At 39.1% G+C, this 18,387-nt stretch overlaps 1 protein-coding gene across 1 annotated transcript in view; it reads left to right on the top strand.

The window, feature by feature from the left end:
- The window catches only part of dync2h1 (dynein cytoplasmic 2 heavy chain 1), a 116,255-nt gene that overhangs the window by 6,096 nt on the left and 91,772 nt on the right, over positions 1 to 18,387 (top strand). The window contains 27 exon segments of the mRNA XM_073495047.1: positions 135 to 230; positions 838 to 999; positions 1,172 to 1,270; positions 1,512 to 1,651; positions 1,887 to 2,115; positions 2,863 to 2,990; positions 4,959 to 5,074; positions 5,358 to 5,485; positions 5,788 to 5,937; positions 6,129 to 6,334; positions 6,581 to 6,736; positions 6,867 to 6,981; positions 7,306 to 7,476; positions 8,227 to 8,385; positions 9,885 to 9,958; positions 10,180 to 10,329; positions 10,553 to 10,685; positions 10,796 to 10,913; positions 11,048 to 11,160; positions 11,273 to 11,386; positions 11,543 to 11,693; positions 14,794 to 14,999; positions 15,958 to 16,140; positions 16,278 to 16,460; positions 16,731 to 16,752; positions 16,755 to 16,953; positions 17,298 to 17,413. Coding sequence (XP_073351148.1) covers positions 135 to 230; positions 838 to 999; positions 1,172 to 1,270; positions 1,512 to 1,651; positions 1,887 to 2,115; positions 2,863 to 2,990; positions 4,959 to 5,074; positions 5,358 to 5,485; positions 5,788 to 5,937; positions 6,129 to 6,334; positions 6,581 to 6,736; positions 6,867 to 6,981; positions 7,306 to 7,476; positions 8,227 to 8,385; positions 9,885 to 9,958; positions 10,180 to 10,329; positions 10,553 to 10,685; positions 10,796 to 10,913; positions 11,048 to 11,160; positions 11,273 to 11,386; positions 11,543 to 11,693; positions 14,794 to 14,999; positions 15,958 to 16,140; positions 16,278 to 16,460; positions 16,731 to 16,752; positions 16,755 to 16,953; positions 17,298 to 17,413 — 3,817 coding nt within the window.

The raw sequence follows: 18,387 nt of genomic DNA, 5'->3' as shown, positions 1-18,387 counted from the left end.
GTGTACTATAGGTCCAAACACATTTCCTTTCCTTTCCTTATTTATTTATTTATTTATTTATTCATTCCTCTCTCATTATTTCTGTTTTAGTTTGTCTCATGCTGGTATTGTAACAAAGTGTTACTGTATTTCAGGTGGCCCATTTCTACAACACCATTGACCAACAGATGATTCCCTCTCAGAGACCTATGATGCTTGGCCTCGCCTTGGCCTTTGAACAGGTCATCAAGGTACTGCACACAGCTTGAAATGATTGTTTTTGCATTCTTTGCCTTAACGTTAAATATTAGAAAAAAATTTTATGATGATAATTATTTCTTATGGAAGTCTGATGTTATAAAAAGAGAATTGGAAGCGGGTGACTTGCCAGTGCACGATTGTTATTGTGAGGATGAATCATTCAAAAAAAAAAACATTCAATAATTCCAAGAACTCAAATGTTTTTTTAGAGTTTGTGGGAAAAGTATAGGAACTATAGTTCTATATAGTTCCTTCAACACAACATATTTCAACCACAAACTTCCCTGTCACCTTTTAAATTATACCTGACTTTGATTTTGTGTTTTCTACAGTCTACTGACTACTGACCGCTGTAAGTGCTTTACAACACTTGTCACATTCACACACCCATTCATATACTGATGACAGAGGCTGTCGTACAAGGTGCTGACTGCTCATCAGGAGCAATTTGGGGTTCAGTATCTTGCTCAAGGACATTTCGACATGCAGATGGGGGAGCCAGGGATTCGAACCAGTGACCTTCCGATTACTAGACGACCCGCTCTACCTCCTGAGTTGCCCCATTAGTGACATACCCTTTCTGCTTTTCTTTGTCAGAATCCTCGCTCTCAGTCAAAAGAATCAGGCGGTAAACTGCAGATCACCTGGGACAACCCCAAGGAGTTGGAAGTTTACATTACCAAGCTGCAGTCTGCTGCTGAGAAACTCTCCACCGAGAACAGGAAGTTACGCAAATGGCACACTGACTTCGTTGACAAGGTTGTAGCATGTTGTTACATTTAGACCTCAGTTGTTCTACAAAATGGTCAAATACAGAGTTGTACAGTTAGCACTAATGTAAACTGTTTTCTTTGGAACCATAATCCGAGATTAGTAACTAAGTCTTACTCCTTTGTGTATTTGTTTGTACACCTCTGGGTACATTTCTCAGGTGGTGACACTGATGAATGTGGACCTACTGAGACATCAGCAGCGGTGGAAGGATGGCCTTCAGGACCTTCGTACTGGCTTTGCCACTCTGGAGGCTCAGGTATTGATTACAGTCAGAGCATAAGTATAGTGTTTGCTGCTGCCCTCTTTTATGTATTTTTTACTGAATAAATTATTGCTATATTCATGACTGGAACCATTTGAAAAAAGTTCACCAGGGAGCCCTGTGGTTTCTGTGATAATCATTATCAGTAAGCATGATTTAGAATGATTCTAGTGCTCATTACTCAGCTTTTAATTGGACATTTTCCAGCCTGTCTAATGCATGTATGTGTTTCCAGGGCTTCAGGTCTGATGACATGCGGGCATGGCGTCAACACTGGAACCATCAGCTGTACAAGGCTCTTGAACACCAGTACCAGACAGGACTGGAAGCTCTGAACAAGAACCTGCCTGAAATACACATAGACCTCACTTTCAAGTCAGTACACACACTTTCAGCTGTCAAACCTTCATCTGCCTCTCTCACACATTAAGTATTTTTCCCTTATCTGGAACCATTGACACCTCTGACTTCCTTTTACCAGTCCCTAGATCTCACACTTGGCCATGTCACCATTTCTCTTTCTTTCTCTCTCCTACAAAGACATTATGATAAGTGTGGGTTGAATAAAAAAATTACCTTATTTCATGGTTTCTTTCCTTCTTGTGATCAGGCAAGGCCGTTTGCAGTTCCGTCCTCCATTTGAGGAGGTGCGAGCACGCTATTTCAGGGAGATGAAGCGGTTCATCTCAATCCCAAACCAGTTCAAAGGGGTCAGTGCCCAGGGGGAGGGGCTTATTTTCAGCATCATGATCGATAGAAATGCTTCTGGTTTCCTCACCATCTTCAGCAAGGCCGAGGACCTCTTTTGCCGCCTCCAAGCTGTCCAAAACAAGTTTAAGGTGACTAAACAACAGATTATTCTGACATTAATAATGTTTATGACTAGATTATTAGTCAACTGTCCTGTAAAAAAAAACATCTGTATAATCAAGATGATGTCAAGAGATGTATGATGAGGGTTTTTATTGGTCACTATACAACATGAAACCATTTTAATGCATTAAAAAAACAACGCAAGTGTGGTGATCTTTGAAACTGAAGAGATTTGAACCTGGCCTCAAAGGTCAAATTTGATATCACCCAATAGCTGTAGAATACAAAGTGATTAACAGTTTCTTGTAGTTAGTGATTTGTCTTTAAAACACTTCTTATGGCTCCACTGTGATGCTGTCCATGTATTTTACACAAATGTTCAGTAAGTAACCACTTCTTGCTCATTGAAGCACAGCAGTCTGAGCCATTGCTGTGCTGTTTTCTTTGAAAGAGTGCAACTGGGATTAGTCATGCTTTTCTATTTACATACTGAAGCTCTATTTGTTTTCATTGTCTACATTTTCCCCTTTATACTACCCTGACAGAACAGTGAGCACAGCATAGTATCTTGTCCCCTCTATCTGCAGCCATGCATATTTAATCGTAAGGGGAAGCCCTCCGCCAACACCAGACTTCTCCTTTTATCAACCCTTTACTTCTGTTTTTTATTTAGTCATCTTTGTCCAGTTTTGTCACCTCTGACACAGACGCATATGAAATTGGGAAATGTGCACTTAACCCAACCACTGTGATTCTGTGTGTGTATGTTCTAGGAGTGGGTGGTGCTGGGCCAGGTAGATTTAGAGAAGTTAGTTGAGAAGCATCTGAACTCCGTGCAAGACTGGGAGAGAAACTTCAAGGCCCTGAAAGCCAGAGGAAAGGAGTCTGAACGTCTACCCAGGTACATATCACATGTAAAATAAATAGAAGTCATACAGTTACACAAAAGAAAAAATGTCTTCAATGTATAGTACTTCTGTGAAATACATATAAATAATGCAAAACGGTGGGGAAAAACCACAAAATCAAAAAGCCTCAAGATTAAACCTATCATCACACCATCATGTATTTTGATATCTCGTGGGAGCTCACTTGTTAAGCGTGAACGCTTAAAATGCACAGTATGTCATTTCTGCCACTATGGGGTATGTCAGTCAAAGCGATAACAAAAGGTATACATTTGATGATGCTGTGAAGTAGCCTGAAATCAAGAGAGTTGTTGTCTTCATTGTGAAACAACCACAATTGCTGAATAAACCAGAACGGCACTCAGTAGAGCGTGTACCCCCGCCAAGGCCCAACAGTCCTCTTTAATTCAATCAAGCCTATTTCAATATGAAACTCAATAGCCCTGTTTGACTCAAAATTTTCAACCACTCATAACTGCTTAACCATAATTTAAGCTCACCACATCTAAGATTGGCATCAACTTGTACTCATTCATACATACCAGCTATCTAAATACCCCTTTTTTGTATCAACATCCATGCATTGTTCACTGAGAAATGAACAAAAATGTTAATAATGCCTTATCTTGCAATGTTAAAGAAAGTGAGAAAAAATTCCTGGATCCGTGCCTTCATATAAATTCATACCAAAAGTAAATGCCCATCCTCCATCCAAGTTTCATGGAAATCAGTTCGGTAGTTTTTGTGTAATCCTGTTGACAATCCAACCAACCAACCAACCAACAAACAGACAACAAACTGACACGGATGAAACAAAACCTCCTTGGCGCAGGTAAAAATCTGATCTGAAATTCTAACAATGTGTTTGCAAGACAATCAGTTGTAAATGTCCTTCTCAGACGTGTCATCTGGGGTTCCCTTAAAGACATCTTAACTAGAGTGGGTTTGAAGGGATGTGACGCCAGTGACAGGCGACCAAATGAAATGCCTTGTTACCTTGAATAAGAATACTTATAACTGTGTTTGAACACTGTTGGAAACATTTGGGATAGTTTAAGTACACAATTAAACACGATACGTAATAGATACATATTTCCATATATTTTTAGACATTTTAATGTGAAAATATTACATATTACTCCTTTATTACATTTTGTTTAGGCACAAGCTGGCACTGCTAATACAGGTGTGGGGAAGTTGGTTTAATCACAGCACTGAAAACCAAAAATCAACCAAAAATCAACCTCAAACAAATCACTACCAACGGTTTATTTTCCTTTTCACATGTTTGTTTGTAGAACTAACCGACATGACTCATCTTACTTATATACTCATCTTAGTTCTTCTCTAGCCTTTTGTTGCTGATATGTATTTCCCCTAGGAGTACCAAATTCACTCCATTGGTTCAGTTGTTAAGATGAAAGGTCATATGCTAACCGATATCACAAATACAGGAAATTTATAAACTAACATTAAGTAACAGACACTGATAGTCTTCTTCTCCCTCTGTCAGTCATGAAACTATTGACTGCACATTACTCAGCTGTTAACCAAAAAAAGCAGTCAGTCACTCACAGTATACAACATCTTTATGTCCTTGTTGTTCCTGCATTCTGTTATCTATGGATATTGTAGTATTATTACTGATGCATTTCCATCTACTAACCTGAAATAACAAGAAGGCCTTGTCTACATCTTGATTCTGAAAATTCTTTGTTAAACTAATAGTAAAGACTCACATCTCATCTTTAGTTCTCTGCCCTGAATCAGCTTTGGCAGATGGCTCAGAGTTCTTCTCTAGCCAATTGTAGCTGACATGTACTTTCCCCTGGTGGGATTAAATTCACTTCTTTGATTCAGTTCTTATGCTTAAAGGTCATATGTTAACTGACACCCCAAATACAGGAAATTTACAACCCATCATTTGACAGGAACTCATCCGCTCTTTCCTTCTCTCCCAGTCAGGAGAAAGTAGACTGTATTACAGTTAACTGTGAGCCAGTAAAAGCAGCCATCGATGACCTCATCCAGAGGCTGTTTGACATGCTGCTCTTGTCACTCAGGAGGTCCATACAAGGTACACACAGACAACTTGATTGTACTTTTACTTTCAGTTTTTTGTATGTACATGGGGAATGTTCTCTCTCCTTTACAGCATTAAGATTTCACCTTCGAATTGAAATGTCAGTGTAATTTACACCAATCACAAGCCCAGTGTTTCCCTATTTCCTTGTCTTTCTCTGTTCTCGTTTATGCCAATTTTGTTTTCCATTCTCTTTGCCCCATGACATCCCCCTTTACTTTCTCTTTCCTTTTCTGTTTACTTACCTTGTGCGTGCATTTTTCTCTCTTGCTTGCAGGTCACACACAGGCCATAGACAGTTTTGTTTCAGAGTCAATGGAGGCATTGTCCAATCGACCAGAGAGCATGGAGGAGATTGGTGCGGCCAGTGGCATATATAGCCAGATACTAGCTCGCAAACCTGAAGTAAGACAAAACACACCCCTAAACTTTGGCTTGGAACTTTATTGAATGATAGTACCAATGTTTGAGGTTTATGAAAATATGATTCTCCAACCCCTTCATTCAGCAGGCTGATTTGAACTGAAAAAGGTTCATTTTTCTACACTTGGTCAAAAGTTTTTGCTGCTAAACTAGAGAGAAAATAAAAGAATGTTTTATTTCAGATGTTTGATATATAGCAGCAGTGTCTTTGTTTCCACGTGGGATTGGTCTTATGTTTGACACGACATGAAAATAAACAACCCATACTGTATGCATTTGTATAGATCCTACCTCAATTCCAGTGTGCTGAGGAGAAGAACCGCTTGCTGCGAGCAGTGGCTGGGGCCGGCCTGGACTCGCTGTCCTCACTGAGAGCCAAGTGGGACAAACTGGAGCTTGTCATGGAGAGCCACCAGCTCATGATCAAAGAACAGGTGATATAAACTCACAAATACAAAGGCTTACAAGTTTGCTTTGACAGCAGCTTTCTGCTACTGCTTTGTTGAAGTCTTTCAACTCCCCTCTCACTCTGTTTTCCTTTGTCTGTTAACCCCAATTCCTGTTCCTTTCTGTCCCTGGCTGTGTTCTTGTGCAACTCACTAATCTCGGCCTGTTCCTACCTTAGGTGGAGGTGATGCGAAGTAATGCCGCTGCTCGTACCAACGCCTACAGGGCAGATCTGGAGCGGTTTAAGGCCCGTTGGGACCAGCTGAAGCCTAAAGATGAGATGCTTGAGTCTGGTGATCATGCTGCCCTTTTGGCGTGTCTCCAGACCATCAGAGACAAGCAGCAAGAGTTCCAGGAGCTCGAGCTTGTGCGCATTAAACTGCTGTAAGTTATTTTTTAATATGCTGAATTTATATTTTTTCTACTTATAAAGTCACGTTCTACCTTCAAGTTTAAGTGCATTTAAAGCAGGTTCCAACACAGTCAAAGAAAAAAAAAGTGTTTGTCTCGCTCGTAGTTCAATAATTACATACTTACTCAATGATGAGCCCCTTTGCTGCATTGCACCTGACAATGAAGTGGATGAAGTCCTCAACTCTACTCTACTCTACTCTGCTGTACTCTCCTCAGTGAGGACTGCACCTATTTTGACCTGGAGGCTCCAGATTTCTCTCTGGCAGAAGAGACTAAACGAGACATGGATGAGTTCAGTCAGATGTGGAGTCTTTATGAGGAGTGGCAGCAGGGCTTCACAGAAAAGGCCCAGGAGGACTGGATAACATTCAGGTAGAGGGTTATGTTTAGGTCTGCTGCTGATGGATCTCAATTCTCTGAAGTTGGCACTGTTCTTAAATTTGTCTCTACTCTGTAATCAATTATGTGTTAACATGTGCTGTATGTTTCTGTTGTTTCACAGGAGTAAAACATATGTGTTTGAGGAGTTTCTGTTTACGTGGCAGGACAGACTTAGGAAGTTGGAGCAGCCTACTGCCATGTCTGTTAAACTGCAAGGAGAAGTGGACAAATACAAGGTAGGGTGTAGTAGAGTTGATGGAATAACATATCATTGCTATTCTCTACAAGTATTTTTGCTTTAGAGTCTCACACAAGACCCTCAAGCAAAGCTTAGGCCTAAATTGCGAAAGTTTTGCACAAATAAACTACTCTTAGAGTCTGCAGGGGTTTTAGATGGTAGGTCAGTCTCAGAATCACCAAATTTAAAAGAGTTCTTCTTTTCGGGATCATACATTTGTTCAGAAAACATTGTGGCAATTTACCTTACAGAATATATTTTGTGCAAGTAAAGACCTTTGTTTGTACTTTTATTTTCACACTTTTCCATCCACAATGTCTAGAACATGGTCCCAGTGCTGAAGTACGTGCGTGGGGAGCACCTGTCCCAGGACCATTGGTTGGACATGTTCCGCTTGCTGGGCCTTCCAAGAGGAACAACTTTAGAGAGGCTCACCTTTAATGACCTCCTCGGTGTGGCAAATACCATCATAGAAAAGGCCTTGGAGCTCAAGGTATGGACACACACACAAATACACAAATACATATACATACTTCTATAGGGAGACACACCTCTTTGAAATTTTCAAATTTTGTTTGGTCTTTTTAGTTAAGGGACGATGATGGCTCAAAATATATGAGTCGCAATGGTTACCAACATTATCACAATAAGTGACTGAAGACACTAGGGGGCAGCAGCAAGTAAGAAATTGCAATTGTTGATGCAGGAAAGCTCATATTTGTATGTGTGTACTGCCCCAATCTTTTATGTTTTGTGTTTTTGATCAAATCATATTTAAAGATTAAGACCATTTTTTTTACTGCTCCTCTTGCAAATGGAAAGTGAACACATCTCATCTAGGATGAACCTTTTTTTCATTTTGATCTTAGATAGCGCTTTTAAAATATATAGACCAAAACTTTTTTTTGTTGTGTTAAGGACATTATGACATAAAACTAATGATTCAGCCATTGCACTTTGTAACATTCTATAATGAGACTATTTGGTAAAGACAATTGTTCAATGAAGTTTCATATCAGCACATGTAAAGTACTATCGTATATTACTGGCAAGCCACATAGAATATCTGCATATTCACAGTTTGTAATTTATTGACAGTTTGACAAAACATGGCATGCAGGTAAATGTTCTTGCCCACCATCACAGAGGAGTTCTTACAGAATGCTTTTTTAAAATGTTTATTATGTGATGGGTGAACACAAGTTATCCAGCTGTGTGTGTATGTGTGTGTGCTTGCATTTAGGACCTGAACAGTCGTGCTCAGGCAGAAGTGACAATCAGAGAAGCGCTGAGGGAGCTGGATTTGTGGGGAGCTGCAGCTACCTTCAACCTCACTGAATATACAGACAGCAGCAAGCGCACTCTCACCCTCATCAAGGATTGGAAGGATATAGTCAATCAGGTGAACACAAATATACAGTAGACTGTATATAAACACAAAACACACACTTGGTGCACAGTGTCACACTGACTGAAGGTTAGTCTGAAGTAATCAAGTAAATTACAGTTTATTGTAAATGGTTAGATATTTATTAGCCTTACTTAAGAGAAGTATACACCCCCACTTAATGATTTAATCTTGACTCAGGGATTCTCAGCATCTGCCTTTCTTTTTAAGTAACTACCAAACACTACCTTTTATATCTTTTAGCTTCTTACACCTTTTTACATCACCACTATTTTTTCAGGATTTTATTACTTCAGATAAACTGGACTTTTTCTTGATAACTGAATCTGGGCTCGCCCTAGATGCAAGGATAAGGATAAGCTTGCTTCAATTACTTTTTTATAGCCTACTTTACCAAGTTGCTCCTCCGTAGAATGGGGAAGCTTATCAAAAACTCAGCCTTGTTCAAATATATAGAGAGAATGACATAAAGTTAAATGCAGCTAGAAGGACATTTGATCTAATATTATTTAATAATTGATGGCCTCTTTGATTCACTAAAAGATGTATTAAGCAGTTTAAACAGTGGTTAAATGTGAGGGCTCAATTTCTTTCACAATTCTATTGAACAAAACACAAATAATAAGTGCTTTTCAGGTTTGAATGTTGTTACAAGAGGTTACAACTCATCACACCACTAAGTCATATACTTAATTTCTAAATTCTTTTACTGTTGAGGTGCGTACAACAATAAAAACCATAAGCCCTTGATAGAGACCATGGCTATGGTGAAGCACCTCTTCTGCTCTCTTGACAATCTCCCAGACATTAACCTCGAGGAAGTCTTTGCAAAAATTACTTCTGTTCTTGCTTAACTTGATTATGCATTGTTGAATTTGAAGAAACCATCTCTTGATCCAACAGTTCACAGTAAGCTGTTTTGTAGAGCGCCTTAGCATGAGTGGATACTATATGTACTTTCTGGGAAATTTTAGTCACGTTATAGATATAGATACAGATACAGATGACAGCCTGATTACTGAACGATGGACAGTACTGTAATTTTCCTGTAGGATGCTTCTTACATGTTTTCTTCTATATTTATATATATGTACATGCACATAAATATGTCTCTGTAACTGTTCTGCCTTTGATAAATGTGTGAGGCAAAACACTGAGCATAATGCTTTTTAATTAGATAGAATATAAAAAGTGAAGTCTTCATGGAGAGCAATGTTTTCAGAGACATTTACTGTATTTATTGGAAAGGCTCCTTCAGCTATTGTTGTCACTATTCACATTGTTGGAATTTCCCCTTGTTTTATTATTTTTTTATTTTTTCAGGCAGCTCAATTAAAGGAGATAACTTCTACTACTACTACTGCCATTTGCTAGATAGACTTAGAAGGCACATAAACATTGTCTGGAAAACGCAGGCATATCTACTGGCACCATTAAATGTAATCTTAAGGATTAGCAAACATTGGCTTTATCACTACTCTGTGCCCATCCAGGTGGGAGATAACCGCTGTCTGCTGCAGTCTCTGAAAGACTCTCCCTACTACCACAGCTTCCAAGACAAGGTCAGGTCAAAGGCTTGAATCTATGAATATGCTTTTATAATCTCTAAGTGCTTCATTTTTATTTTTGGGAAAAGTAAATCTCCCACAGACTGCCTGTTTATTAAAGATACAAAATGTGTTGACTTAATCACATGAATTGCTGTCCATGTTTTCTTTTTTATTCGTAGTTCACCCATATATCGTGGTTTAGCTTCGCTAACTAATGTTTTGTGTATATCCAGGTCAGTCTGTGGGAGACTCGTCTGTCAGACTTAGACGAATACCTGCTTAGTCTGAATGCCATCCAGAGGCGGTGGGTCTATCTGGAGCCGATTTTTGGACGAGGAGCATTGCCCCGAGAGGAGGCCCGCTTCAAACGGGTTGATGAAGACTTCAGGTACTGTGTGTGTGTGTGTGTTTCTGTGTTACTGTATCACATCAAATTTAGAAGTTTTGCTCTATATTGCAAATTGGTTGTCAGCTACAGTAATGCAGGTACGAAATGAATCTGTTTAATTTGACCAAGAGATGTCTTTTTCCAGTAGAAATGTAGAAACAGAATTTGTGTGACAGTTTTATTTACATTCAGTAACAAAACACTTTCTCTGTATGTGTAACAGGTCTATAATGTCAGACATTCAGAGAGACAACAGAGTTGTATCTCTGAGCTCAAGGGCCGGCATCAGAAACTCCCTGGTCACCATACTGGATCAACTGCAGCGATGCCAAAAGTCGCTCAATGAGTTCCTGGAGGTACACACACGTTTGCATTTTAGTATGCAAAGAGTTCATATGTGTAACATGGGCTGTTAGCATCACAACTTTTTTTTTTTTTTTTGTATGTGTGTGTGTGGTTTTTGCAGGAGAAGCGCTCTGCCTTCCCACGATTCTATTTCATAGGAGATGATGATCTGTTAGAGATTCTTGGTCAGGCAACAAACCCAACTGTCATCCAGTCACACCTCAAGAAACTCTTTGCCGGTCAGTAACCTCTGTTTTTATCATGCTGTGCTCTTTTGCTCTCTTCTCTTCTCCTCTTTCCCTTCTTTTGATCCTTTGTGTCATAGCATTCTGCTGGACACTGAAGGTAACCTACATGTGTATTATCTGTGCAGGCATCCACAGTGTTGTGTTTGATGAGCAGTGCCAGCACATTGTCGCCATGTGTTCTCTGGAGGGAGAGATAGTGCCTCTCAGAAACCTCATACGCATCTCCAACCTGGTGGAGGTAAAGCTGTTGTGCAGATTTGTGTGAACGTAAACATATTCTGTATGTTCTGTGTTTTAGACTCTGTTTTTGTTTGTATATTCTGTGCCTGAACTGTTTTCCTTCTTTCTAGGTATGGCTAAGTGAGCTGTCTATGGAAATGAAGGAGACTCTGAAGCATCTGCTGTATGAATGTCTGTCAGCAGGGAAGAAAGGGGCTGTGGACCCATCACGTTACCCATCACAGGTACACACACACTTTTTTGTATAATCAGCATTTGTATATGAAAATCAGATGACTTCTGAGGTAGCAGAATGATTTTTAACGGCTGTCCCGACCCAGCATGTGAAATAAATGAATTTTCCTGTAAGAATGTCTTCTTAATTACTATGTCTGGTGCAGATTCTGTGTCTGGCAGAGCAAATCCAGTTTACTGAAGATGTGGAAAGAGCCCTGAAAGAGCAAAATTTGCAGCAGTTGGAGCTGGAGCTCAATGCTAAATTAGAACACTACACTACAGTGGATACCAGCTCGGACGATAACGCTAACACAGGTAGTTCTGTCTGTGCTTGTGTGTGTGCATTCTTGAATATATACAGTATACGTGCCCTTTCAGGCTGGTTCAACCTCTCCCAGAACCACACCAAATACCAATGTTATCGACTTTTAATTTTTTTTCCTTTAGGTTAATTAGCAAGTTTTTCCATCTCCTTTTTTCCTCTTATGTAGGTTAAATATATACATAACAGGTCCTTGTTGTCATAATCTTTCCATTTGTCTCTCCCTCTGTCTGTCTCTTATTAGTTTTTGCACTAAACTGTATCTCCTTGTGCTACTCTGATCATATCATTGATTATTGAGAGGGTAAAAAAAACTTCTGATGTGAGACTAATGCAAACCCAGACAGAATAAGCAGAGAAACACAGTACTATACCCTGTGTGCTAAAAGATGCTCAAGTTGTTGTCCTGTTCTTGTACCCCTGTTTATACTGCAACAGAGTTTTCCTTTTTTATCCTGCTTTTTTTTGGTTGCTGATCACATTCCTGATAATATGGACCCCTCTAAACTCCCTCGCTGTCCTTATAAACAAATGCTACTTGACATTCTCTTGTTGTTCCACTATCAGACTCCCTCTTGCGTCGTTAATGATTGAGCTCTGATCAGAATCTTGGGTTGTTACTTAGGACTGAAGAGATTAATGCCGAATGAATGACTGCTCTTGTGTGAATCTCTTGATAGCCAGGCGGACACAAGAGGACGCAGAGGGGCAGCACCCTTTTAAAGCTAGAGATGCGGTAGCTTGCAGGCTAATTTAATGACTTGGGGCAGAACTTATGGCTGCAAAAAGCATGACAGCAGCGTTTTTTCACAGGACTTAAATTTGTGAAAAGGACTTTAAAATTTAAATTGCGGTTTCTTATTCATGCATGAGATGAAAAGCTCTCTCATAATTCTGGCAGTGGCATAATGTCAAGGGACATTGCTGGCAAATCCCAAATTTCTGTTCCATATGAAAATGTATCAATGAAAGTAATGCTTGTTTCACTTGCACACAGAATTACTGAGGACACATTTTCTTCATCACTAACTTACAGCGAAGTTTGGAAAGTTTGGAAATCATTAGCTTAATCGTTATGTTTCAAGGTTAGGAATCTGCTTGAATTTGAGTATACTCCTTGAAAAATGCTTGAGTTTCAACATACTCTGGTGTTTTATGTACATGATCATTTGTGTAAACCAAAAATCTTTTTATTATTTGAAGTAAAACAATCCTGTTGTCATAGTGGTTTGTTGTCTCCCACATTAGATAATCATGATCAAAACATACAAGCAGAGTAAATATGAATAGCTGCTTAAAAGCTGCTTCACTATACATTAATTGCTGTTGGTATAAAGAAAGCATCTAAACTTTATTTTTTACATTTGCATTTATAACAATTTAGATGTGATGATTAAAGGTTTGTGAGTCTAGAAATCTTAGGTTAAGGTGCCTTGAAAGTGCTTGAATTTTACTCTGAAAAACCTGTGCGAACCCTTAGATTTTGATCTTTTTGACAAAATCACAGCATAACAGATATTGAAGGCTGTTATATTTGCAGATAATACAGTTCATTTTGATGCTAGGCTCTACCATCCACACTTCAAATAGCACTCATTTCCATGATAACACCTCATTAAATTACTGGCTCACTTAAAACAACCAGGTATGCTGAAGAGGCCTCGGAGTGGCAGTACTGATTAAAGCACCTAAAGTAATGGCAAGAAGGATAATCTAATCATCCAGTCTACAGTAATGGACCATAAAGCCAGGCAGGGAGTGGGAGTGATCTCCACTTTGGCACAGAGACAAGGCACGATGGTGAACATTTGGCAAGGTATTTTGTGTGCCTCTGCGGCTAGGCAGACATCGCCGATGCATTTCTACATACACATACCAAGAATCTACCACACATGACAATTGGACCCACTTTAATTTAAATATGAAGAAATTCTGTTGGTTATGAGTGATTAGACTAGTCCTCAAATGTGCATATTTGTACGGATTAAAAAAAACATATTTAGTTAGAATCCCTCATAGTTTTGTTGATGTTGTTGTGACCAAGATGTGCTCTTTAGACAGTAAACTAAATAAGTGTTCTAGCTACATTTGATTATTCCCTTCTATTTTCTTTTTAATTTCATTCTTAGCTTTGACACGGCTCTTCTCAAAGTACAGGGGATACTCAATGATTAGGGCAATCTGACAAGTTAGTAAGAATGGCACTATTTCCAAATTGTCTCAAGTGTGTTTTTCTGCATTTTATGCAGTCACTTATGACAGTTAAGCCAGTATTTGTTGGTGATATTGACTGTCGAGAATATCAGTGTGGCTGTATTCGTGTCTGACACAGTTTCCATTTCTAAATTGTTCGATATAATTCTGCTTTTTTTATTTTATTTTTTTTACTTTAAACAGCTTTCCTTACAACTGACAAGGTTGCTGTTTTATAGTAACATAAAGGCTATTGCCATTCTGTCTGCTGACAATAAAAGCCAATCATCTATTCACCACAGAGTGTTTATTTAATGACCTGAATGAACACTAAATAGAGTGGTAATTACTTTACAAGTTTTTAAAGTCAACGTTAAGAATCTTACTTGGTCTGGGCAATGTATTGATGATACATTTGCCAGATTGTTCTACTTGTTCTTAGGCCTACCTTTAACCACAAAATGTCATTATATATACATTGCTGATGATTATTTTTTTAAAATCTCATTGTGTTAATAATGTGTGAAAGCACCAATAGTCATTCCTACATTATTGTGGCAATATCAATATCGAAATATTTGGTATATCATGATTGTTTACTTTGTCCCTATCAGCCGCCCCTGTATCTTAAACTTTTAACATCATTGATCAAGAGAAGGGATTGATCACAGAAATCCTGGACTATAGTATAGCACTGTGCATGCTTTTGTATAATACAAAAGTTAGTGTTTTCTCCCCTGCATGAGTATCTTTTTTTCTTGCAAATGCAAAATAGGTTTGGCCTTGTCAAATACTGTATATGACTTTTTCAAAAATGATCCTCCTTTATGATCAAGTTTATTATTTTTGTAACTCTACCAATTCTGCCATCCTCATGTAAATGCCTGTCTTCCTGTGCAGAGTCCAATGTGCTGCAGCTGAAGCTAAAGGCCTTGATCCTGGATATTATTCACAACATCAGTGTGGTGAAGCAGCTTAGCCAGGCAGGAGTTACCACCCCTGATGCCTGGGCCTGGAAGAAGCAGCTTCGCTTCTACATGGGATCAGACAAATGCTGCCTCATACATATGGTGGATGCACAATTCAGCTATACATATGAATACCAGGTGTGTTTGCATGCTCAGTAAATATTTACATTTACAATGACTTGAAAGGAAGGAAAGCAACACATGTTTTCAACTCATTTATGCGGTACCTTATTTGTGTAATTAGAAAATATGTATTATTACATGAGAAACTACTAAAATTATACATATTATGCCAGAATTGGATGCATTTGTTCTTTTTTAACTGCCTAGTTACATGACTCATATTCACATTTAAGTTACCTGTAACAGTAATCAAAAACCATGCATGCAAGTTATATATATTTTTCCTTTTCAACAAATGCACGCACATTCTATTTTGCCAAACTCTGATTAATTAACAGAGTGCATCTATACCATAGTCACTTGTAGAATCACACAATGTAGTATTAGGCCCCCATACATTTTCATACATGCTTGACTAAACCAAAGCCACAGCAGCAATTGACTTACGGATAGTTGTCTGGTTATCAGTTTGGTACTGAAAACAGGAAGCTCCACTGATGGTACCAAAATAAAATATCCTAAAATTCACTGATTTTAGTACAGAATTTCATGGTATAGGATATTGATCTGAATAAGTAACCTCTTGATACCCATTCAGGGTTTCACAAAAACATTTTCTAAGTTTCAGGAATATACTTGAACTTCTTATTTTTTACCTTTTGGGGGCACTGTTTGTGCAGATATGAGGCACTGAATAACCTTTCTTTATGTCCCCTCTGCAGTTCCTGGAGTCACTCATTATCATTTTCTTTGACTGTCCTTCATTTGTTTATCATTCCTTCCCCTCTTAATCCATCATCTGTCTGTTTGTCTTTATCCTTTGCTGGCTTCTTTCCTTCTCTCTTGTGCCCCCCCCCCCCCCATCCTTCCCTCTCTCACACATATCTTAACTTGTGTCTGGCTATTTCACTGTGTTCTTGTCTATTTCTTTCTGGCTCACTGTCTTCTCCCTCCTACCTCTGCTATCTCCCAGGGGAATGCTGCTAAGCTGGTGCACACTCCACTTACTGATAAGTGCTACCTGACTCTGACCCAGGCCATGAAGATGGGGCTTGGGGGAAACCCCTATGGGCCCGCTGGCACAGGCAAGACCGAGTCGGTCAAAGCCCTGGGGGGGCTGTTTGGGCGGCAAGTGCTGGTGTTCAACTGTGATGAGGTATGATGATGCTCCCGGAGAGTATGTGATAGATTTAACATGTCAGTCACAACTTTGTATAAGTCAGCATTTTTCTAAGAGCAACACATATGCCAATAAGGACACACAAGGCTATCTGTTTTCTGTCTGTTTTTTAGGGTATTGATGTGAAGTCAATGGGAAGAATCTTTGTGGGCCTGGTGAAGTGTGGAGCATGGGGCTGCTTTGACGAGTTTAACCGCTTAGAGGAAGCAGTGCTGTCTGCAGTTTCCATGCAGATTCAGGCCATTCAAGACTCCCTTAAACATCACAAGAACACATGTGATTTGCTGGGGAAAGAGGTCAGAAAATGAGAACAGATGCAGAAGAACACATTGTTTCCAAGTGCCGATGCAACAACAACAAATTACTCTTTTACATATATCTTTCTGTTTAATGCACTGACTAGTATATATAGACACAACCTCAAGTTGTTGCCTTTCTGCCAAATCAGTCTTTCAGTAAATCAGTAAGTTAGTTATTCGTCCATTGTAGAAGAGTTAGTTGGGTCAATAATCTTAAGTATGAAACATATTTGATTAAGTAGAATGACATTTTCCTTCATCCTCCAGGTGGAATTGGACCCAAACTCTGGGTGTTCATCACAATGAACCCGGCAGGTAAAGGCTACGGCGGCAGACAAAAGCTTCCAGACAACCTAAAGCAGCTGTTCAGGCCAGTGGCCATGAGCAGGCCAGACAATGAGCTCATTGCTGAGGTCATCCTCTACTCCGAGGGCTTCAAAAATGGAGAAATGTTGGGACGCAAGCTGGTTGCAATTTTCAACCTGGCCAGGTAATAAATGTGTGATCTCTTTTTGTCGGTTTGGGTTAGGATTGACGTTGGAGGGAATAAAAATACGAGACTTATTTCACTGTCTGTAGCTTATCAGACAACTAATTATGCAGTATGTGTATGACATGTGGGGGGTGTTTTTTTGTGTGCCAAACTGAATCATGTTGTGGGTGTTGAATTTATTTTAAATTATCCATACTTACTGTTGCTACAGTCTATTGCATTATATTGATTTTGTGGATAAGTTATCCTCCTCCTCCCACCCATTAGCACTGCATCCAGTACCACAGTCCATTCAGAGTGTGTGAGTATGTGTGAAAATGTGCCTTTATTTGTGTGTCCAGGGAGCTGTTGACTCCCCAGCAGCACTATGACTGGGGTTTGCGTGCTCTGAAGACAGTGCTGAAGGCCTGTGGCAGTCTCCTGCAGCAGCAGAGGAGGAGTCATGACAAGGACAAGAGTAAGACCCCCTCTAGCTATTTTTTTATTTTAAGGTACAATATTTTCTGTGAGGCATTTTTACTTTTCCAATAGTGAAGCGTGACAGGAAACTTATGAGAAAGTGGGTGCGTTTTTGTCCGTGAGCTCGAGTTACATTCATTGCTGCCAAAAGTACATAGTACCATAACTTTTTTGTGTTGGGGAAAAACTTCTGCACAACACAACACATACTGTATAGTGCATTTGACAAATAGGACTAATGCAGAGCAACAGGATTTATTGATTGAAATACGCTGCAACATGTTGGGATCTACAATCGAGGGCTGAAGAGAAAAACAGGTGATTTCACTGTTACCTCCTCCTGTCCGATGTTAATCAGATAAATCATTTGGTGTGGGGCAAAACTTAAAATATTGACAAAAAAGAAAAAACTGTTACTAAATGACATCAGACTTAGTTAGGCAGATCTGTACTAATATTAATTTCTTGTCACTTATAAGCCAATATGTACGCTGATAGTTAGCTAATATCCCCCTCATCATCAACGTCAACTTCATCGGTCTAGCTCTCCTAAAAACAAGTTAATCATTTTGACAGCATAACACACACAACAGGATTCAAAATCAATATATGTTTGAGCAATTATTCTACACAATTAACCCAAGGTTTTTATATCAAGTGTCACTGTATAAGTCTTCTTTTGTGTCTCTTCTTATGTCTGTATTGACAACTAATGATAATAGCTACTAAAAGTTACAGGTCAGTTTGATATGTCTTCAATACTCAATACAAGAATGTATTCATGCTTCATAGGTGGAAACAATAATACAGTAATGAAGTGTAAGTCCATCAAGTAACACAGATAGACACAAAGGGCAGAGCGGCCCTTTTACAAGAAGCAATGGTTTAAATCACAAGATATTGTCATTTTATACTATTTTAGTGTTTCAGAAGATTTGAATACTTGTGCCATGATTTTAAGTAAATACTTAT

Source organism: Pagrus major, chromosome 2 (genome assembly GCF_040436345.1).
Source record: "Pagrus major chromosome 2, Pma_NU_1.0".
NCBI lineage: Eukaryota > Metazoa > Chordata > Actinopteri > Spariformes > Sparidae > Pagrus > Pagrus major.
The sequence above is the reverse complement of the archived record's forward strand: the minus strand, read 5'-3'. Positions and strand labels throughout refer to the sequence as shown.